Raw genomic sequence first — 23851 nt, forward strand, 5'->3', positions numbered from 1 at the left:
GGAAGTGTAACATGCTCACCCTTGATAGCACTGGTTTTGAGTTATTGGAATCTTTAGAAAATCACTCTTGCTTCTATGTGCTCTTGGAGGGCTGGGCAGAAGGGCTTGGTTTCCCTTTCTAGGATAAACACCTCCCCCTCTAGAGATATGCTAGACCCACAGGCCTCTTCTTGTGGGGCAGCTCCGCTAGTAGGCCAAGCCCTATTAGAAGGCCCTGTCAGGGGCACCTTAGGGGCTCAGCTGTCTGAGTGTCTGACTTCGGCTCAGGTCACGATCTCATAGTTTGTGAGTTTGAGCCCACATCAGGCTCGTGGCTGTCAGTACAGATCCCACTTCGGATCCTCTGTCCCCCTATCTCTGTCCCTCCACCGCTCCCAGTCTCTCTCAAAACTAAAAACATTTAGAGGGCCTTGTTAGGTTGGGTGCACAAGATAGGCATGTCCACCCTCTGTATCACCTTTCCTCACAATGGTAGGACTCCTGAAGAACTCCAGCGAGGTCTGCAAAGACTCCCAGGGTCTCAGGGCTGGTCAGGGCTTTTGAAAGTTGAGCAGGTCCCAGTTACTCCACCTCTTCTGGCCATAGGTCATTGAAGGCAGTGCCCCCACAAAGATGCACTGCCACCCAGGGAACTCAACAAATGATGATGATAACGGGCTTACATGTTTTGTTTTTTAAATTATTTTAAATGTTTATTTTTGAGACACACACACACAGAGTGTGAGTGGCGGAGGGGTAGAGAGAGGGAGACACAGAATCCGAAACAGGCTCCAGGCTCTGAGCTGTCAGCACAGAGCCTGACAAGGGGCTTGAACTCATGAACTGCAAGATCATGACCTGAAGATCCTCAGCTGAGGTCAGATATTTAACTGAGTAAGCCACCTAGGTGCCCAGGTTTATGGTTTATTTATGTATTTTGACATTTTCTTACTTATCATGAAGCAAGGTTCTCCCGAATCTGGGTAAATTCCAGCTATGCATCCAAGACCTCCATGTTGTGTCTTATATTCCATCCTTTATGGTCTGACTGCCCACCTGTCTGGTGATAGGGGTAGAGTTAGCCTCTTAGGACTTGTATGAGTTTGCTAGGGCTGCCTTAACACAGTACCATCAACTAGGTGGCTGAAAACAACAGAAATTTATTGTCTCATAGTTCTGCAGGCTGGAAGTCTGAAATCAAGGCAGTGGCAGGGCCAATCTCCCTCTGAAATCGGTAGGGGAGAATCCTTCCTTGCTTTTTCTAGCTTGTGGTGTTTGCTGGCAGCCCTTGCCCTTCTGTGGCTTGTAGATTCATCCTTCCAATCTCTGCCTCCCTCATCACATGCCCATCTTTTCCCTATGTTCATCTGTCTAGATTTCCCCCATCTTATAAGGTCATTAATGATTGGTTTTAAGGACCACCCTCATCCAGTATGACCTCATTTTAATTTAAAAAAATTTTAGGTTTATTTATTTACTTTGAGACAGAGAGAGTGAGAGAGAGAGAGAGAGTACAGATAAGTGGGGGAAGTGGAGAGAGAAGGAGAGACAGAATCCCAAGCAGGCTCTGCATCATCAGAGACTGATGCAGGGCTCAAACTCAGAACCAGGAGATCAAGAGTCCGGTGCTTAACTGACTGTGCCACCCAGGTGCTCCAATCTCATCTTAACTTGATTACATGTGCAAAGACCCTATTTCCAAATAAGGTCACATTCACCAGTATGGGGGTTAGGATTTCAATGTATCTTTTTTGGGGAAACAGAGTTCATGTGATAACAGGGCATTTCTAGGACTAACATGGCATAATTTTATTGGCCAATCCTATTCCCAACACCAGCCCAATCAGCCTCTTAAATACCCAACAAACACACCAGCTACTTTTTTGCCTCTTTAGTTCTGATCAGACTATTATTTCTTTCTGGAAAACCCTCAGCATCTGAGCTCTTGTAACCTGATCCATCCATCCATCCATCCATCCTATATAAACAGTCACTGAGTACCTTTTATGTGCCCCATTTTACTGCTTAGTTCCTATCTAACTCACCTGGAAGTCTACTCCACGCTCTCCCCCCACCTCAGCTGAAAGCCATTTCTTTCCTCTCAGCTTATGGCCCCACACTTTTATTTATTAAGCACTGAATCAGGAAAATAAGCCTATATCTTAGTGAATGATTTACAGGTACTACTGCCAATCAACATATTAAAAATAGGTAAAGTTTATTTCCTTCTCTAACAGAGGTCCTTGCCTTTTGCCAGAAATCAATGATCCTTGATTGATTGGCTCATTGACTTCTTGACTGCCTCTCAGTGGAACCTCAGTTGAGAAGGTGAAATCTGGCCGGCTACCCTCTGCTGGGCATGCAGTCCTGCATTTCTTCACAGGGCTCTCCAGCTCAGGCCCCGGGGACTGGGGTTTTACTTCTGGTTCTTCTTCTCTTCCTAATAACCAGAGTTCACAGGTTGGATCAAAGCTACTCTAGCCCACTTGGGCTGCTCACACAGTCCCTCCTCCTCAGTGCTGACTCACCCCTGCTTGCCATTTCTCCCAGCACCCCCTGTGGCTGTGTCTATGGGAAAGCTACTTCTCTCTGCTCCATGCTTGAGCACAATCTCAGCTGACAGCCTCTGTCCTTGCTGAGGAGGTGGGCCTAATTCCCTCTTTTTTTACCCTTGGGTTTCAGCCCAGGGGTTCCTTCCTGGGATCCTGTGATACACCCTTGATACAAATTTCCCTGCGGCACCTCACAATTGTAATCACATAGCTAATTGCTTAATTAGTTATTTCCATCTTTTTTGTCAGGAAGGAAAAGCAAGGAGGTCAGGAACTGTCTGTTTTGTTAACTGCTGTACTGTGCACAGACTGAGTACTTAACAAAAATATGTGTTGGCTGGAGAACAGTTAGTGGAGGCATCGCATGGGCCCACACTCTGCCTGCCAGCCCCTCCTCTGTGATGACAGGCATGATGACAGGCAGAGAGGGACAAGGGCTTTGCCTGCCTGGCCCCACACACCAGGCTCAAAGCAGAGAGATGTGCTCCCGAGAAAGCTGCCTCGTGCCTCGCTCCAGTCTCCAGGGGCTCTGAAATCCCATCCTGATCTTGCTCATGCTAATAATATACTGGCCTTACTAATAATAATTATGCTGAGTCTTTTTCAAAAGGGCATTTCAGTCAGGGCCTGATATCCCTAACTGAGCATCTGGTGACAAAGTGACCCGAGAGAGATATCAGAGCAGGGAGGTGGCGGAACTGCAGGGAGAAGAATTACTTGAGTTGCAGAGCAGGGGGGAGAGTGGCATTTGAATTATTCCTCCTTCAGCTTAATTAATGCTACATAAGAATTTCCAGGGGACCAGGACTCAGTTTTATTCTGGCTGCAATTAAAGGGGCTCCCCTCTTTTCCTTGCTTGTCTTCATTCCTCTCCACTTTCCATCCACCCAAGAGATAGCCTGTTACCCAAGCTCAGTGATTGAAAGAAGAGCGAGGAATCATAATTTGAAAATGGCCTCGTGAGGAAAGCCACAGATCAGACAGGGAGAAGTAGGATTTAAATGTAAAAGCTGCCCGGAACTGTGGGGAGAAGCAGAACTGGACCTGGGGTCACTGGACAGAAAGCCAACAAACCTTCCTCTTTTCTTTTTTAATTTTTTATGTTTATTTATGTGTGTGTGTGTGTGTGTGTGTGTGAGAGAGAGAGAGAGAGAGAGAGAGAGAGAGAGAGAGAGAGGGAGGAAGGAGAGGCAGAGAGAGAAAGAGACACGGAATCCGATGTAGGCTCCAGGCTCTGAGCTGTCAGCATAGAGCCCAATGCAGGGCTGGAACCCACGGACCAAGAGATCATGACCTGAGCCAAGGTCTGATGCTCAGCTAACAGAGCCACCCAGGCACCCCAAACCTTCATCCTTCTAAAGGACAAAGGTCCCAGCCTGTGTGAAAACCTGTCTGGCAGAAGGTGGCTTACTGAGTAGCAGCTTCTTCAAGTTGGAGCTGCAAAGTGTAGACAGGGAGGCTTTCTCCTGAAGCCCTGCAGGCTTATCTCTGAGATAATTTGCTGCTTTCTTTGCACCTTTTATGTATTAAGTCCATTATAAGAAAAAAAAAATCTAAAGCAGTACCATAGCATTGAACCCACTTCTCTGCGGTAATGAAAATAATTCACCCAGCTTTCACCCTCCACCAGTTTAGGTTTGTGTCCGCCTCTGGAGAGTTCAGGGTGTGTGTGTGTGCATTTCTCTATGTGTCTCTGACGAAGCTTTGTGCACTGTATGTGTATACTGCACTACCTGTGTGTGTGTGTGTGTGTGTGTGTGTGTGTGTGTGTGTGTCCTCTGTGTGTGTTGCTGATGAGAGCCGCTCACCATGGGCTTTATGAAAATTCCCAGAGTCTTCCACTCCTGTCATAGAGTCACTTAGCCAGTGTGTCTCCAGGAGGGCTATGAATGGCATTGCTGGCCCCTGGTGGAGCAGCAAGTCTAGGCACCCTGGACAGGGAGAATCCTGTGCTCCCTGCCCTGCCCTGGGTCCCCTGCCACTTCAGGGGACAGTGAGGCAGGTCCACCACTCTTCTGGTGTGTCGCAAAGGGAAAGGGGTCTCTGACTGTGTGCAGCACCCACTTCTGTGTAGGCTGGGCTCAGAGCCTGGCATGCGGCAGGGAGAGGGCCCTAAGGCTGAGGCTTTGACCCCCTCAATCTTTTGTCTGTAGACTCCCTCTTTGAAGGACCCCCAAAGCCAGTTCCCTAGACAGAAAAGAACTCTTCATCCCAGAATGGGTGACCCTCTCAGGTGTCCTGGACTATTATCTTCCTTCCTTAAGCACTTATTTACTTATAAAAGATGGGGGCCAAAAAAACACAATGCAAGAAAACCCTCTCTCATTTCAACCCCACTGTATGGGCAGCCACTTCACTGATGACTGTGACAATGAGTGTGACTGAGGTGTTAATTTATATGACTTTTATTCTATGGGATGGAAGAAGCTCCAGAATGAGGGTAAACCTAGATCTCTTTAAGACTTTTTTATAAAGAGTCTTAGTATTATTTTTTTAACTCTTTAATACCAGCCGCAGGATCTCTGGGACTGATTAATGTCTCTTATTTTGTTTTGTGTTTTGTCCAAAGCAGCTGATGGATGGGAGAGAGGTTCAGATTCTGGGACCTGGGTTATAAGGGGAGAAGTGGCAGGATCAGCATGAGGGTCTCAAGCCCCGGAAGCAGGTGCTGGTGTGCGGCTCTGTGGTGGGACCCTGCCTTCCCGGCTTCCTCAGATGAAGGTGAGGCCAGGCTGGAGACACAAGGGCTGCAGACCATGCAGGGACACGGTGTCCTCGTGTGGCCCCCGGGTCTTAATACCCCCTTGGGGTTGGGGTGGGAGGAAGAGTTCCAAGATGATGGAAAATGCATTTCCTTTTCCAGTTGGACAGGATGAGGATTCTGTCAGACTTGCTTTGCTTTTTGAAAAATAAATGACATTTCTTGCAATGCAAGTGTGTGAAGTAAAGTACGCTCCCTGAAATGGTCTCAGTGCAGTGGACCCCCACATGTGGACCAGGGCAGTGCTATCAGCATCATCTGGGTACTTGTGTGACTGCGGTTCCTGGGCCCCTACCTCAGACCTACAGATCTGAAACTTGGGGGGTGGCGCCCGGAAACCTGTGCTCTAACAAGCTCACTGGGGATTCCAGTGCACAGTGAAGTGTGAACACTGCCGTGGCAATGGACACAGTAACTCAGCCACCTTTCCTCCTGCTCCCTCCTGAGAATTTTTCTTCAGAATCCTTCCATGGTCATCCTATCAAAAGGGCCCTTAATGGTCTTTTGTGACTATCATCTTTTCCGGAGACACCAGAGGCTCCCTGCTTTATTGTTTTCTGTTTTGCAGTGACTAGGATTAGAGAATGTTAGAGGCTTTTTTAATTTTTTTTTTTTTTACCAGTTATCCTTGAGAATGTACGTTCCTGGGGGGATGGGGGATGGGCTCTGAGAGCATGCAAAGCACTCATGGCAGCACCCACGACAGTCCCATAAGCCGTGACCAGGGCAGGACCTGTTCCGGGGGTTGTTTCTAGTTTATGTCACATGGGGTCTTAACAAATCTCATAAATTCTCACAAATCCCATTTTGTGGATGGGGAGACCTAAGGCCAAATATACCTCTGTAAATAATTTGAATCCAAGTCCTGAATTCTTCCTGTCAAGCCAAAGAACTATTCTGTCATATGAGAGAGCAAGAAAGTTCTGGAGAGGGTCGTTTTGCCCCTTTCCCAGCAGACATGGCTGAAGATAGGGCTCAAACGAGTAGGGTAGCATGATATCATGGAATATAAGTAAAATTTTCTGTGAAAGAAAAGGCCCTACAGATTTTAGCACAGAACTGACTGTGGCTGGAGCAGACACTGTCCCCCAGACACACAGTGAGGACAGAGGTTGCAGCCTGGACAGGAATTCATGTGAAGAACGGGGGAGGATGAGACAAGGGTCCTGACTTCACTGTGACCTGAGATGACTGAAATTCATTGCAGGGGAACGAGGGCCTCTACAGAGCACACGTGGGATGGGCCTCATTTCCCCAGCAGGTGCAGGATGAGCCATGGGGCCAGGCGCCCACAGAAATTGCCCCTCAGGTGAGGCTGTCCCTTGCCCATGGCAAGGATGGGCTCTCCAGGCCAGGGCTCAGAGCAGGGCAGGAGGTGAGTCTGACACAGGTGGGGCAGATTCCAGAGGAAGCGGAAGTTGGTCCAGGCAGTCACTGTGGGAAGGAAGTGGCGGCAGCAGCCAGCACAGCATATAAGGAAGGTCTGAAAAAGGGAAATTCATCATGGAAGGGCAAAGGTGCTGCTGGCAAGCTGTCAGAGAAGATGGCTTCCACCTCCTGCTATGAGGGGCAGATACCCAAGGAACAGCTCTGTTTAGGTTCACAGAGAGGGCAGAAGGGGCAGAGAATGCTGGTGGACATTAGAAGAGACAAAGCAAGGAGAAGGAGGGGCCAGCGGGCTTGGAAGGCAGAAAGCATCAGAAGCTGCAGAAACACAGGGTGTGGGAGGAGCCAAGGCCTGAGACCAGAGGAAGGAGCAGCAGGAGGAGCAAAGGGGAAGGGGCTGAGGGAGATCAGAGGCGCCTTGAAGACGGAGCTCAGTTCATGATGAAACAGGGAGGCCTGAAGGGAGCAGGGCTGAGGGAAGGCACGGAGCAAGGCTGGAGACTTCTCAGAGAGACAGCCTGGGGCTCTGAAGGACGGGAGAGTTGGCACTACTTTGGCAGAAAGAACCTGGTGGAATACTAAGAAGGGAAGATTTTGCTCACAAAGGGACTGGATGAAGCCTCTTCCTAGTGATGAGAAGAGAAACCAAGTCAACTACAGTAGGGCTTTTGACTTAACCAACAGAAAGCCACCATGCAGAGAAGATTTGTGGGGTCCCGTTGGGGCTGTTTCCACCAACACGAGCTGATAAAGGGTGAAGATCAAGTTTGTGAATGCATGGGGGTCCCATAAACAAAGAGTTAATCAAAGATGCGGCACCTTTCCTGGGAGGTGTGTGCCTCTTTTTCTTCTTCTTGGTAACAGAAGACAGGACCAGTCATAATTAGAATGTGACCTGTGAAGTCAAACATGCTTGTGTCCTCCCCATATGTATAAGCTGAAGCCCTGACACCCAATGGATGGCATCTGGAGTAGGGCCTAGGAGAGGTAATTAGGTTTAGATGAGGTCAAGAGGGTGGGGCCTCATGATAAGATCAGCATCCTTATTGGGCACCTGGGTGGTTCAGTCGGTTGAGCATCCAACTTCGGCTCAGGTCATGATCTCACAGTTTGTGGGTTCGAGCCCCACGTCAGGCTCTCTACTGATGGCTCAGAGCCTGGAGCCTGCTTCCAATTCTGTGCCTCCCTCTCTCTCTGCCCCTCCCCTGCTCATGATCTGTCTCTGTCTCTCAAAAATAAATAAATGTTGGGGCGCCTGGGTGGCTTAGTCAGTTAAGTGTCCAGCTTCAGCTCAGGTCATGATCTCACAACTCGTGGGTTTGAGCCCCGCATCAGGCTCTGTGCTGACAGCTAGCTCAGAGCCTGGAGCCTGCTTCAGATTCTGTGTCTCCCTCTCTCTCTGACCCTCCCCTGCTTGCGCTGTCTCTCTCTATCTCTCAGGAATAAATAAAAACATGAAAAAAAAATTTAAATAATAAATAAATAAATACTAAAAAAAAAAAAAAAAAAAAAAAAAGATCAGCGTCCTTATAGGAAGAGCAAGGGAGACCAGAGCTCTTGCTCTTCCCACCATGTGAGGATACAGTGAGAATGTGACCATCTGCAAGGCAGTAAGAGGACTCTCACAAGGAACTAAATCTGCCCGGACCTTGATCTTAGACTTTCCAGCCTCCAGAAGAACTGCAAAATCAATGTCTTTTGTTCAAAGCATCCAGACTATGGCATTTTGTTATGGCTGCCCACACAAGCTAAGAATTTGGGAATGTTAATTTGAACACCTGTAAATCATACAGGTGTTAGAACCCAGACCAGCCCATGTATCTGTCCCTCTTCAGGGGTAGGGATATTACCAGCAGTTAAGAACGCCTTAGGTTAGGGGGTTTATTCTAACCGTAAGAAAGCACAAAGGAACAAATTCTATCTGTTCATTATTCCAGGAGCCTGGTGGGAAGGAAATGATCCTGGGGCTAGAAATAGCAATTTAGAGGAGGAAGACCTGGGGAAAAGTATGGTGGAGAATTAAGACAAAATGAGAGATGAAAGCTGAGAGCCAAGTAGGGAAAACTAGAAAACCTTAATAGCTATTAATGAGGTCTTCACTTATAAAATAAAACAAGATGTATTGGAAGATGATGATGTTAAAAAGGTCTTGAAAGAACAGCATGAAATAGGGAATTAAGATAGAGTATAAGACAGAGTATAGCAGTCTTAAGGGCTGTTTTTACGCAACTGATGATTCAGGGTAACAAGGGGAAAGTTCCAGTTTTGGTGTGAGGGGGTATGCTTCTAAGGAACAGACTCTCCAGCAAGTAACAACAAAATAAAAGAGAAGAGAAAAGAAAAGGAAGTAAGATAAAGGAAAACTGCCTGAGCATTCCAGAAACTGAGTTTCATCTTTTGCAATTTTGCTTTGAGGAAAGTCTGTCTGCCCTGAGGCAAAAACTCCAGCTGAAAATCCCACCCGCTTTGTGGCTGGAGGAACCAAGGGAAGGAGCCCAGGATAACCAGGGCTGCTGGAGACTTGGGAGTTGCGGTGACTCCCTGGAAAGAAGAGAGCCAGAGAGAGGGAATCCCAATTTCTGGATATGAACTTTGCCTGATTCTCTGGCTGACCTCTGAGTCACGCATTTATGAGACAGACTGAAAACCACAGGAAATGAAACCTGAGCGGTTTCCCCCTGCAGACATGACAGTTTGCAGGTTGAGTCTAAGTTAACACCCTGTTAAATCAGAAACATTGACACTTTTTGGATCAATGTAACAGCACCTAGAGGCTCTACATTGTAACATTCATAATGTACATAATCCAAAACTACTAGACATACAAAGAGTCAGGGAAATATGACCCATTTTCATGGGAAAGAAGGATGCCGACATCAGGAATTTTTAAGTTTATTTCTTTATTTTGAGAGAGAGACAGAGAGGGGGAAGAGGGGCAGAGAGGGACAGAGAGAATCTCAAGCAGGCTCCCCACCACCAGTACAGAGCCGGATGTGGGGCGCAAACTCAAAACCATGAGCTCTTGACCTGAGCCAAAAGCAAAAGTTGGACGCTTAACTGACTGACCCACACGGGTGCAGGGGGATGACCTCAACTTATTTAAAGCAGCTACTATAGCTATCCTTGGTGAGGTAAAGAAAGATATGCTTATGATGCAGTAAAATATAAAATGCCTCAGTTGATAACTGGAAATTATAAAAGAAGGAGTAATAAGAAATTGTAAAGCTAAAAAAGACAGTGTGAGGAAAAAAAATCACTAGAGGAACTTTCTGTTAGCAAAATGGCAATGGCAAATGAAGTTAAAAGTAAGAGAGGGAAGACTGTGGAAAATAATGAGCAGAGCCTCTAGAACCTGTGGAACAATTTCACAGGTTCTACATATAGGCAATTGTATTGTAGGTGGTGTCATAGCTTTGAGGCACTCTCAACCTGTATTTTTCCCTCTACTTCTTTATATACTAAAAAAACCCAAGTTCACACCAATACCTTCAATTTCAATTCAATACTACATAATTCATTTTAGTTTTCACATTTTCCATATTTGTACCTCCAGTCCCAATAGCTCCCATGATCCCCAATATATCTCATCTCCTTGCAAATAGCTAATGTCCCCACCTTTCTTGGCTGCTGGCACTCTCCCACATGGGTCTAGGTACCTGGAAGGGATGCCTCCCTTGCTCGAGACATCTACCTTAACTGCGTTTGCCAAGTAGCTTTTTGGTGAAAGATAAAAGGAAGAAAGTCAGTAAAGTGTTTTGTTTTTCTTCTTTCAAGAAGAGAGAGTCTGGAAGGGAAAGGCAAGAGAAGAGCCAGCTTATTTTTCTGAAATGAAAATTCATCAACTTGGGCTCATGTATATCCATGTGTACACACATACACACACACACACGTGACCTTGGAATGACTTCATGGAGCTGAGGCCCTGAATTCCATCACGGGGGTCCAGAAGGCTGCTGTTGACCTTCCTGGCCACTTTCCTCCTCTTTCCCCAAAATCCCAGCATAAGGATTCTCCATGAGCTCCTTTAATGTTCCATTTTCTTCTGTTGCCACAGGGCCTTTGTATGTGCTATTCCTGTCTCAGTGTTCTAACCTCCCTTTTCATTTGGGTGACTTATTCTTCAAAATCTGCTGAAGCACCATCTCCTCTTCTGGAAGCCTTCCTTAATTCCCCTAGATATGGTCAGATTATATGGTTATTTATTGTTTTACTCATGTTCTCACAGAACACAATGGCTCTTTTCTCCACTGGTCATTATGCACTTATTTATGTCTGTGTCTGACTAATATCTCCTTTCCTCATTAGACTGTGAGTGATGTGAGAGTGGTAACAATAACAATGTCTCTTTTTGATCTTGATTGTGTCCCTGCCCTGTGATCAGTGCTGGCACATGGCAGCAGCTCAATACACACTTCTAATGTGAACAAATTTTCTGTATTTTATTATTATTATTTTTTAATGTTTGGTTTATTTTTGAGAGAGACAGAGCATGAGCATAGGAGGGGCAGAGAGAGAGGGAGACACAGACTCTGAAGCAGGCTGCAAGCTCTGGGCTGTCAGCACAGAGCCCAATGCGGAGCCCAAACTCAACAACCGTGAGATCATGACCTGAGCCAAAGTCAAAGGTTTAACGGACTGAGCCACCCAGGAACCCCAGTATTTTTAGAAACACAAATTGTCAATCAACAAACTTGTTATCTATTTTTTAAAATATTTACTTATTTTTGAGAGAGAGAGAGAGAGAGCGAGCGAGCGAGCGAGCGCATGAGACAGAGCACAGGCCGGGCAGGGACAGAGAGACAGGAAGATAGAATCCAAAGTAGGCTCCAGGCTCTGAGCTGTCAGCACAGAGCCTGACACAAGGCTTAAACTCATGAACCGTAAGATTATGACCTGAGCCAAAGTTTGATGCTTAACCAACTGAGCCCCCAGGCGTCCCATGTCTATTTTTATTAAAAGGCAATAAATGGAGAAATAATATGATAAATACAGTGAGACAGGTGAACATAACAATTGTGAAGGATCCTGAAAGCTCTTAGGTCTAGGAGTTTATATGCTTTATCAGTTAGAAGAACAGTAAAATCCACAACGACTGGTCTAACCAATGTATACAAGAACATCATATGGGAAACCCTTTACCTAAAACAATTTTTAGTGTAAGGCATAAATGTTTGATTCACATAATTACTTAGGTGATTCAGTCACTGAAATGTTAGTCCTTTCAAAGGTAGAATACAGTTCCATTCAAAATCCAAATGTGAGTATTTATGGATGTGTGCATGTTTGGGAACTAGCAAAAGTGATTTTAAATATACCTGAAAGAAAAGATATATGAGAACCACCAACAAAGTTTTTTTTTTATAAAGGAACAATAAAGGATAACCTTACCCAAACAGGAGAATTTTTGCTAAAGTTATTATGAGCCAAACAATACAGATAGTAAAATATGTGCTAAAGTGATTAGAATCAGAATAATATGGTTGGGCATAGAGTAAGTAAATAAATTGATGGAGCAAAATTGAGAATCAAAACAGAGTTCATATATGCAACTTAATATGTGACACAGATCAATAAAAAATGGGTAATATATTTAATACATGGTACTGGCATATTTATCTATTCACCTGTATGAAAACAGGGTAAAAAAATATATATCCTAATGCATATTCAAATACAAATCTGAGGGGCACTTGGGTGGCTCAGTTAGTTAGGCATCTGACTTTGGTTCAAGTCATGACCCCACAGTTCATGGGTTTGAACCCTATGTTGGGCTCTGTGCCGACAGCTCAGAGCCTGGAGCCTGCTTTGGATTCTGTGTCTCCCTCTCTCTCTGCCCCTCCCCAATTCATGCTCTGTCTCTCTTTGTCTCTTAAAAAAAAGTTAAAAAATTAAAAAAAATTAAAAAACAAGTTTGAGAACAGCCCTTGTGTCCACCAACAAAAGAACGGATATATAAACAATGAACTACTACAATAAATAGGAACAAAGCACTGCTACACACAACAGCATGAAAGAATCTCACAGACTGCATCCAGACACAAAGAGTGTAGGCTGTCTGGTTCCCCTTTGTGAAGCTCTAGAACAGACAAAACAAACCTATAATTGTAAAAAGAATCAGAACAGTGGTTGCCTCTGGGTGGGGGTAGGGGTGAGAACTGACTGGGGAGGGGTATGAGGGCACTTCCCAGTGTGATGGCAATGTTCTGTGTCTCGACAGGAGTTTGGGATACACAGGTGTGTACATTTGTTCAAACTCCACAGATGTACACTTAAGACTTATTCATTTCTTACCAAAATTTCTGGAATGTGGCAAAAGTGGTTCTAAGAGGGTAGTTCATAGCACTGCAGGTCTAGCTTAAGAAACCAGAGAAATCTCAAATAACAATTTAACATTACACCTAAAAGGAAGAGAAAAAGAACAGATGAAGCCCAGAGCTAGTAGAAGGAAGAGAATAATACAGACCAGAGCAAAAATAAATAAAAGAGAGATTAAAAAGACAAGAGAAAATATCAGTGAAACGAAGAGCTGGCTCTGAAAAAGGATAAACAAAATTGAGACATCTTTAGCTAGACTCACCAAGAAAAAAAAAAAGGCTAAATGAAATCAGAAACAAAAGAGAAATTATAAGTGATACCTCAGAAAACCAAAAGTCTTAAGTATTATGAATAATTATATGCCAACAAATTGGACAACCCAGAAGAAAGAAACATTTTACTGTCTTCTAAGACTGAATCATGCTGAATAGACCGATTACTAGTAAGGAGATTGTATCAGTAATCAAAAACTTCCCCCAAAATAGAAGTGCAGAACCAGACAGTTTCACTGGTGAGTTCTACCAAACATTCCAAGAAGATGTAATACCTATCTATACTTCTAGAACTCTTTCAAAAAACCTTCAGGAAACACTTCTAAACTCATTTTATGAGGCTGGCATTGCCCTCAGCAAAACCAGACAAAGACAACATAAAACAAAAAGAAAATTACAAGCCAATATTCCTGATGAATTTTGATAAGAAAATCCTCATCAAAATACTAGCAAACCAAATTCAATAATATACTGAAAGGATTGTACACTATGATCAACTGGGATTTATTACAGAGATGCAAGGATGGTTCAACATCCACAAATCAATCAACATCATACACAGCATTAGCAAAATGAAAGATAGAAATCATATAATCATCTCAATAGGTACAGAAAAAGCATTTGATAAAATTCATTCATTTATGATGAAAACTCTTAATGAAGTGGGTATAGAGAGAACATATCTCACCATGATAAAGGCCATATATGACAAGCCGTGGCTAATATCATACTCAATGGTGAAAAGCTGAAAGCTTTCCTTTTAAGATAAGGATAAAGACAGGATGCTCTCCCCATTTTTATTGAACACAGTATTGGAAGGTCTAGGCAGAGGAATTCGGCAAGAAAAAGAAATAAGAGGCATCCAAATTGGAAAGGAAGAAGTAAATCTGTATTTGCAGATGACATAATCCTATATATAGAAAACTTTAAATACTCCACCAAAAAAAACTGTTAGAAATAATAAACAAGTTCAGTAAAGCTTCTAAGATACAAAGTTAATATACAAAAATATGTTGCATCTTAACACACTAATAACAAACTGTAAGAAAGAGAAATCAAGAAAACAATCCCATTTATAATTACATCAAAAAGAATAAGATACTTAGGAAAAAATTTAACCAAAGACATGAAAGACTCATACACTGAAAACTATAGGTGACTGATGAAGAAACTGAAGACACAAATAAATGGAAAGCTATTTCACATTCATGGATTAGAAGAGCTAATATTGTTAAAATGTCCATACAAAAGAAAAAAAAAGAAAAGAAAGAAAGAAAATGTCCATACTACCAAAAGCAATCTAGAGATTCAGTGCAGTCTTTGTCACATTTCTAGAGGCATTTTTTACAGAACTAGAACAAATCATTCTCAAATTTACATAGAACTACAAAGAAAACTCAAATAGCTAAAAATAATCTGGAGAATAAAAGAACAAAGCCAGAGGCATCATAATCCTTGAATTCCAACTATCCTGCAAATCTATAGTAATCAAAACAGTATGGTATCGGCAAGATAACAAAAACATAAACAGAATAGAGAACTTAGAAATAAACCATGCCTATCTGGTAATTAATTTATGACAAAGGAGCAAAGAGTATAGAATGAGGAAAGGACAGTCTCTTCAATAAGGGTGTTGGAAAAACTGGAGAGCTACATGCAAAAGAATGAAACTGAACCGCCATCTTATACCATATACAAAAATCAGCTCAAAATGGATTAAAGACTTGAATGTAAGACCTAATGCTATAGAACTCCTAGAAGAAAACAGGTGGCAAGCTCCTTGACATTAATCTTAGCAATGTTTTATACTGGATCTGGCTTCAAGGGCAAGGGAAACAATAACAGAAATAAACTAATGGGACCACATCAAACTAAAAAGCCTCTGAACATCAAAAGACATCATCAACAAAATGAAAAGGCAGGCTACAGAATGAAAGAAGATATTTGCAAATCATGTATCCAAAAAGGGGTTAATATCTAAAGAAATCAAACTCAATATCAACAACAAACATTTAAAAATGGGTGAAGGGTGTGAAAAGACATTTTTTCAAAGAAGACATACAGATGGCCAAGAACTCTGGAAATGCATCAACAAAATAGGATGAAGAATGGACAGGGGGATTGATCAGATGGATGGTTACATAATAAATCAGATAGAGCAAGATATTCATTCTAAAACCTAGGTGGTGGGTAATGGCTATTCTCTGTAAATTCTATAAGCTCTCTGTATGCTTGAAAATTTTCCAAAATGAAATCTTGGGAAAAATAAATAAATTTCAGGGGTACTTAATATTTAAATATAGAGCAAAGCCTCTAATAAGATAGTACAGGAAACTTTAAAAAGCACTTTATAACCCTGGAGTGAAGAGAGATCTTTAAATAAACCACAAAACCCAAGAGGACATAGAAAAGATGCATATCTTTGACTATACAAGAGAACAGATGCATATTTTTCACTGTAAGAATATTAACCTCTTTTGGAAGCCAAAGGATATCATAAACAATATCGAGAGGACAACAGACGGGTAAGGGGAGCTAACTGCATCACACACGGAGACAAAGGATTAACATCCCTAATTTAAAAGGGCTTCCTATAAATTTCTAAGAAACCAGCATACAACCCAGCAGAAAAACAGGTAAAGGCATGTACATATAATAAACAGAAGAGGAAACATGAATCCCAGTAACTCTGTGAGAAGACAGAAAAGTAGCGTCTACAGCAGTCAGGTGAAAATGCAAAGTAAAACAAAATGAAGTATCACTTTCCATCTTTGGATTGACAAATTGGTTAAGATCAATTATCGTCAGTGCTGGTAAGGATGTTGGAAGATGAGCACCATACATTCCTAGTAGAGTGTAAATGTTCACAAACGTGTAGAAAAACAGCTTGGCAGGAGAATGCCCCAGAGACTCACACGGCAGGACAATAGGCATAGAATGAATGATCCCATTGTTATAAAATAAAAATCTTCCAATTTTTGGGCAATGAGGCAAGTGTGAAAAAGAGACATGCCTAACTATTAAAATTGATGCTTCAGGACAGGGGGTGGTAAACTATGGCCTGAGTGCCAAATCTGTCATGTCACCTGGGTTTTTAACAGCCCATGAGCTGTTAAATGGTATTTATACCTTTTTAAAGGGTTACCTAATTATCTATACAATATCCTCTATGTTGCCTCTTAGCTAACAAAGCCTAGCATACTTGCTATACGGCCTTAATGAAAATTTGCTTCAGGGGCATTGTAGTTTCTTGGTTATCTTTTTCCCCCCTTAATTCTCTATATTGTTTTTATTTTTATAATAATATACAGGGAGTGAACATGGGAGACAAGAAAAAACCAGGGAGACCAGTTAGGAAGCTACCACAGGGGACCAGGTGAAAGATAATGGTGCTTTGGACTAGGGTGGGGGCTGCAGAGATGGAAAGAAAGAGGCAGGTTTTATTTGACTCTATGAGAGTTGCCGAGGGATTGGACATGGATGGTGAGGCAGAGAGAAATCAAGGGCAACTCCTAGGCTTCAGTCATTCAGTTAATTGGTGCAACCATTGAGCTGGAGAAATTAGGGAGGAAAATAGAGGACACCAGGAGCTCTGCTTTGGATCTGTAACAGTTGGGGCTGGAACTGTGTGAACCAGACGGCTGGACGGAGGTGATGAGCTGCCTGGACTGAGGAGGGGAAACTGAGTGGGAAATTCCAATGTGAGAGTACTCATCACGGAAATGGTACTTAAAGCTGTCTGGAAGCACTGGAGATGGAGAAGAGGAGGGGACCAAGGGTCTGCCTGGTGACACAGTACCCAACCCCACTGGCGCCTACTTCTGCAGATGGATGTCTCTGACACCACTGTCCAACTGCCCAGACTCCTCCAAAATCACCTCTTCCAAAGTGTCCTTTTTCCCACTGGCCAAGAACATCATGGCTTCAGACACCCTGACCCTTCCTTATGGCCTATGCCCACAGACTTACCTGGACAACCAGGACAACTCACTGCTATTGTTTCTCCATCAAGCACCTGACTGCCCCGGTGGGAGGGAAGTTCAGGTGCCGGTGCCTCTCAGTGTGCCCTGACATGGGTCCCCTGCCCAGCCATATGCCGCCACTTTTTATTCATGCCATACTTTTACTGAGAACACCAAGAGGGACTCACCAAGGAGCTGGTGTAGGTGGGGTCTGAAGTGTCATCCTGGAGGTAGCGGGAAAGGCCAAAGTCAGACACCTTGCATACCAGGTTACTGTTGACCAGGATGTTCCTAGCAGCCAGGTCCCGATGCACATAGTTCATCTCGGCCAGGTACTTCATGCCCGCGGCGATGCCCCGGAGCATACCCACCAGCTGAATCACCGTGAACTGCCCATCGTTTTGCTATAACAAGACACAAAAGGCATGGGGATCAAGATGGGCCTCCACGGTTAAACAGAAGCCGCAATGCCACGGCCCTGCTGCTTGTCAGCCTCTGTCCGTGACCGGCCGTGCTGCTCACTGTGCCCTTCTCCCTCCCCCCTCCCCACCTCATCCCTCTCCTTGAAGGCTCTGCTCTTTTCTCCTTGCCAACCCTGTCGATTCCATCTCCGAAGTACATCTCAAAGCCATCCATGCCTCTCCATATCCACTGCCTCCATTCTAACCAAGTCGCCGTCATCCATCACCTGCAACAGCCTCCCCACACCTGCTCCCCCCATCCATTCTCTACACAGCAGCTAGAGCCATCTTTCCAAGACATAAATCAGGCCATGGCACTGCCTGGCTTCAAGCTCTGTAACAGCTGCCCATTCACTGCATTAAGGAAAAGCTCCGAACTCCTTAGCATGGTCCACGGGACCCCTGGGAATCAGCTACCACCTCACCTTCCAGCCAGTGACTGGTGACCTCTCAGTCCTTTCCCAAGTCAAGCTCTTCCTTCCTCAGGGTCCCTTACACCTGCCATCCCCTCTGCTCTTCCCCATAATCAACACTTACCTGCCCTTCAGGTCTCTACCAAGCCTCCCTTCTTCAGAGATGTCTCTATAACTATTTACCTCCTCCAAACATGACTATACCACTTTCTTACTCTCTTCCTGCCTTTCATGAATGCTCTTATTTTATTCTTAGTATATATCACAAGTTTTAGGTGTGTATGTGGCACACCTGTCTTCCTTCCTCTGCTGGTTAGCTCTCTGAAGATAAGATCCTCTCTCTTGTCACCATTGTACTTCCAGTGCTAAGAACTTTAAATAAAGAAAGCTCAATAAACATGTGCTCCATTAATGACTACTACATCTCTCCCTGTTTCCAGAATAAATGTTTAAGGTGTCTTCCTTGGGTCCTACCAGAGCTGTCAACCTTGATGTTGGGATAGCCATAAAGACCTCAAAGGAATCAGTGGCAAGAGAAGCACACACACAATGTACAGCATTGACCCTCTTAGCAAACAGGAGGCAACCTGCAGTGCTGCCCTCTCTCCAGTCACTGGTGGGCTCACAGTTTCCTGGGTGGATGCTCTCCTTCAAGGTTTGATGACAGACCTCAGTGAATGTATCAGCCTTCCTCCTGCCTCCCCAAAGACCTTGGGTCTTGGCTTCTGCACACACCAGTTATATCAGCGGGCCCTGTGCTTTGCGGCCTATGACAGGTTTTCTCTTTTAGTCCAGCCCCAGCTCCTCCACCGAAGGGCTATAGGCAGTGTTCTGTTAAGTAGAGCGTGGTGCAGGCTTTGAGATGCTCTGACTGGCGAAGAGGTGAGAGTAGGCAGAACACCCTGGGTCTCGTCTAAGTTACTGCTGGACACAGACCCTCAGCAAGGCAGCCACTCCCCAGTGGCCTCCTGTGAAACACCGCAGGCATAATCGTGCACAGCTCCCATTTACTGAGCACCTATTGCATGTGAGGCGATACACAACACATTCACATGTACCACCTCACCGACACATGTGTGAGACACATCTATGTATGCACGTTTTCCATACAAAAATAAATATGGAAAAATTAAACAGCAATTGCAAAAATACCCTGTTTATTAGAGGAAACCAAACCAATCAAACAGTCTAACCATGATAGTGTGAATGTTGAAGACTTTCTCCTGCAAGACTGCAAGCCCAGGTCTGTGTTCTAGGGCTTTGTCCCTTGATCCATCAGAGTGAGCAAGCTGACCCTCTCCCCATAGCTTCCTGAGGCTCTTCCCAGAGGAGAACCCCCAAACACACTGGAATCGACACACCTCAAGCTCCAGGCTCTTTCTAACTCAAACCTTAACCACCTCCCAGCCTGCCTGGAATGCTTTCTCGGCAATATTTTCTCCTAACCAACTCCAAAAGGAAGTGCAGATCTGCTTTTTGGAAACTCTTGTTGTTCAGCACATGGCGCCCATCTGCCAGAGCTGGATGTGCCGTGAGTGATACGAATGCTCCTCCTCACTAATGTACTTCCATCAACACCTCCTCGAGAAGTTAGCCTAAGGCTTTTGCGAACACCATTCATTTTCTCTAAGTAGGTCTCTGGGGACCTGCCTCCCCAGAAAGTTGTCATGCAACTTCTGTATGTTGGAAAATGTATCTCAGCTGCAAGTCACAAGGGTCACATTTTTCCAATTCAGTTTGTTACTTCCTCTCTGTAAGTGTAGACAACAATGTGGTTAAAAATGAATGTCTCCCAAAAGAAGCCTGCTTGTAGACAGATTCTGGAGAGGGGATCGGTGGTGGTTGTAAACAGCTCTGGGAAGAGAAATGTGGAAGAATGCGCAGCAATAGGTCTGTTTCTTCTTTAAATCACTGAAACCTTCATGGAACAGCTTTACCAGGTGATTTGTTTTAATATTTAGGTCAGTCATCCTTATAGTTTCTGGGGTCAACAAAGGCCAAGAAGTGGTTAAAAATCCAGGCTTTTGGGACAGTTGGGTGGCTCAGTTGGTTAAGCATCTGACTTCAGCTCAGGTCATGATCTCACGGTTTGTGGGTTCAAACCCCACATCAGGCTCTGGAGCCTGCTTCAGATTCTGTCTCCTTCCCTCTCTACACCCTTCCTCTGCTTGTGCTGCTGCTCGCTTTCTCTAAAAAACAAACAAACAAACAAAAAAAACCCAAAAAACAAACAAACAAAAAAACAATAAAAAATAAAATCCAGGCTTTGCAGACAGACAGACCTGGACTGGACTCAGTCTCTGCCGCTCAGTGGCTGTGTGCCCTTGGGCATGTTATTTAACTTCCAGAGCCATCATTCCCACATCTGTAAAATAAGAACATAGTATCCATTCTTCATAGGATTTTGGTGAGGTTAAATGAGACAATGTATGTGAAAGGGCTCAGCTCGGTGCCCGTGAATACTAAGACAGCCCTGATTGCTAGTATTACCAGCCAAGCCATAATGTCTCACAAATCAGCTTTCCTTGAGCCTGGTGAGAGAGTCTGAGGACATCGGGGGCCAGCACTTAAGTTCCCTGAAGTTTCCTGGTGTGTTAGGGACACGTCCTAGGTCCCGGATATTGGAGAGCCTCATTCTTCAATTCTGAGCTCCACAGGTTGGCATCTGTAGTAAACTCCCCAACACCCCACAGCCCAACTGTAGCAGTGGATAACTGGAGAATAATGATGTAGACCTGAAATTTGGGTCAGTTAGTAAACTAACATGATTTCTTCTATTTCTTGACTTTTGAATGGCAAGTCATTCTTGATAGAAAACATTTGATCCTCCTTTGTGCAAGGCAGGCAATAGTTTATTGCTCTTCAGAAAAGATAAAAGAAGCCCAGAAAGTTTAAGTGATCAGCCTTAAATTATTCTGTGTGGCTTTGATTTATCACAAGAATCTAAGGCTAGGATACCAAATTACTTCTGCACTGACATTCCATCTGTGATCAACTGGTAACGCCTTCTTCAAATGTGGTGTGGAGAAGGCTGTGTAGAAGCTTTGTAGAAAAAAGTGACATGACTGATTAATGATGTCTGCCAGGGTCATAGAAAAAGAAAGTAGAGACATGTGTATCTCAAATATGCTACTCTTATTTGAATCTTTAAATTCGTGTCCAGGGCCTTTTCCCTGGAATATGCTGACTTTGTGATAGCAATGTCTTTTTTCTAGAACCTGCAAGGTAATCACATTTCATGATAAGACAGGATCATGTCTGTTGAGTTCATAATCTTGGTGAAACTTAAAGATACAAACCTATTAGGATTCCCTGACACATTCAATTGTTTTATGTTCAGTTCATTGGTCTAACTCCCCAAAAAGAACCTTCAAAGAGAGGAACATCAGCATACAAAGATGTACAAGTCAGAAAAAGCCCAGTTTTCTCCGTGACTTTGGGAGAGGATCAGGCTCCATGCTGATCACATGGTAAAAACTCAGTACAGAGAAGAAATACAGCACAGTGAAGTGATTTAAACTTTCCTCCCTTCATGAAGTGCTTTCTGCTGAAATTGCTTTTTGGCAAATTCACTGAAGTCACTTGCTGGACCTTTTATTAGGCAGGAAGGATTTAGGTATTTCAACTTTCATTGACAAATCCACTTCAGAAAATGAAATTCTTATTTGATTTGTTTGAAGAGAATGAATCATAGATTTTTTTTTTTAACTGTAAGAGCCCTACCTTTCAAGATCATTCAATTCCAATGCCTTTAGTTTATAGATTGGGAAGTTGAGTGAACAGATTTGCTGGAGGCCACTGGTGACTCATGGTGGGGCACAAAGCAAAACCAGGTCTCAGGATGTCCAATCTGGTATTGTCTTCCTAATCTCGGGGTTATGGTCATTGGCTCCAGCCCATGGATGAGCCTCTCTGATGAGAAATGTGTGCATTTGATAGTGCTCAGTAAATTCCGAGGGTCTTCCGGTTATGGTCATCTGGGGATGACCCGGCAGCAACTACAAGGCTAAGGCAAGAAGGGCTTATAGAGCATGTTGACCTTCTTGGCTATGGCATGGGACATTGAGAAGGGCTTCAGGGGCTGCTTCTAAGCTCATGCGAGAGACACCGGTGCCAACAAGGATATATTAAATTATGGATTTGCATGCTACACAATCCATGACACAGACATTTAAAAAAATGGATAATAGTGAACCTATAGGATATGTGGTTAGAAAATAACAGTGTTTCTAATCCTTCCAGAAAGTGAAGGATTCTAAGTCCTGCAATGGGAGAGGAGCAGTGGGTGGCCTGTGAGAAGCCAATGTGCCCAGTGGATCCCCCGTGGCCACAGCCTCCCAGATGCTGGCCAAGAGCTGGAGCTGTGGCCACTCCCCAAAGCTGCCATGCCCAGTGTAAACGGCCATGACCAGTTTGCAGGGGGGTGTGTGTGTGTGTGTGTGTGTGTGTGTGTCTGTCTGTCTGTCTGTCTGTCTCAGGGTGGGGACAGTTGCACAAATTGAGGACTCTTTTCCTTTCTTCTCTGAATGGTGATCCTAAAATTATACTACTTCCCAGAAGATGGACCCTGCAGAACTGAACTGATGACCTACTTTTCAATTTTACCAAGCAGCAGATACATCAATTAATGTTGCTATGCTCCAGGGTTTGGTAGTAAGGCTGAAATTAGATTTATAGATTACCTGTCTGCATGCCGTGCGAGGAGTCAGAAACGCTTCATTTCCCCTCTCCTCCTGGCGCTGCCTGCTCCAGCCGCTCCTTGCTTGCCATCCCTTCTCCTCGGCCTCCCTGTGTTCCTCTCTTGTCCCGGGCTCTTCTCCTACCACCCAGGCCTCATCATCATGACAAATAATGGTGTCCACCATGCCCCCGCGTCCTGGGCCTTACATGGAAATAGCCCTGTGTGAAGCATCAGTGTGGAGTTTTGATTTTCTCCAGCCTCCTGAGAATGAATCTCCTTGTTCCCTGCATGTTTCAGGGAGAAAGTCTGATCACAGTCTTCAAGTCATGTTGTGACTCTGAGAAGTATAATCAGGTGACTCATAAGAAATAAATGACACCTAAAAAGGTCTGGAGGCTGGTTCCAGAAAATGCTTTTTCTCCTAATATGGCCTTGTATTCACATTTAGTTGGCTGTCTTCACAAGAAGATCCCTGATCACGAAAGAATGCTCCCCAGGAAAGTATGGTCTCTACTCAACTCTGACATGAGAAGTCTGGCCACAAGAATAAGAGACCATGGATGCTCAGGATGAGTACATTTCCCCTGCCACTCCCAAACAGTTTTGTGCCAGAAATGGTTTTTCATGTTTTTTTTTCTATCCATGTAGCATTTACCAGATACTCACTACGCTAGGCACTGGGGGTTTCAAAATAAAAGGCACAACCCATACCCTCAAGGAGCCTGTACCAGACAAAGTACATCTGCCCCATTAGTTGTCCCCCCCATGCCCCCCATCCAAAAATAAGCCACTACTGCCTAATTACCTACAGGAGGCAAAGGTGTGTGTTCATCCTGCCAAAGTAGCTTCAATATGTGCAAATGCAGCCTCTAGACAATTCCCCCAGCTATCCTTTCACACGGCAGCCCCCAAGCCCTGCTTCTGAGTTTTGGGGCCACCACTGCTGCTGGAAGGTTACCGGACAGGCCATGCTGGCCCTGGACTCTGAATACATGGCTCAGTTGTTCCATCGTACCTGTCTGCTCCCCTGTCTGCCTGGTGGGTTCCTCATTCTCCAATATCAGATAAT

General features: G+C 44.3%; 1 protein-coding gene across 2 annotated transcripts in view; it reads right to left on the bottom strand.

The window, feature by feature from the left end:
* Positions 1 to 23851, bottom strand: part of EPHB1 (EPH receptor B1) — a 414308-nt gene that overhangs the window by 30953 nt on the left and 359504 nt on the right. For both annotated transcript variants that reach the window (XR_003908874.1, XM_029940232.1), the window contains exon 12: positions 17416 to 17631. Coding sequence is in view for 1 of the 2 variants with exons in the window: in XM_029940232.1 (XP_029796092.1) it covers positions 17416 to 17631 (216 nt within the window). In the remaining variant the exon portion in view is untranslated. The remainder of the gene's footprint in view (positions 1 to 17415; positions 17632 to 23851) is intronic.

Source organism: Suricata suricatta, chromosome 5 (genome assembly GCF_006229205.1).
Source record: "Suricata suricatta isolate VVHF042 chromosome 5, meerkat_22Aug2017_6uvM2_HiC, whole genome shotgun sequence".
Taxonomy (NCBI): domain Eukaryota; kingdom Metazoa; phylum Chordata; class Mammalia; order Carnivora; family Herpestidae; genus Suricata; species Suricata suricatta.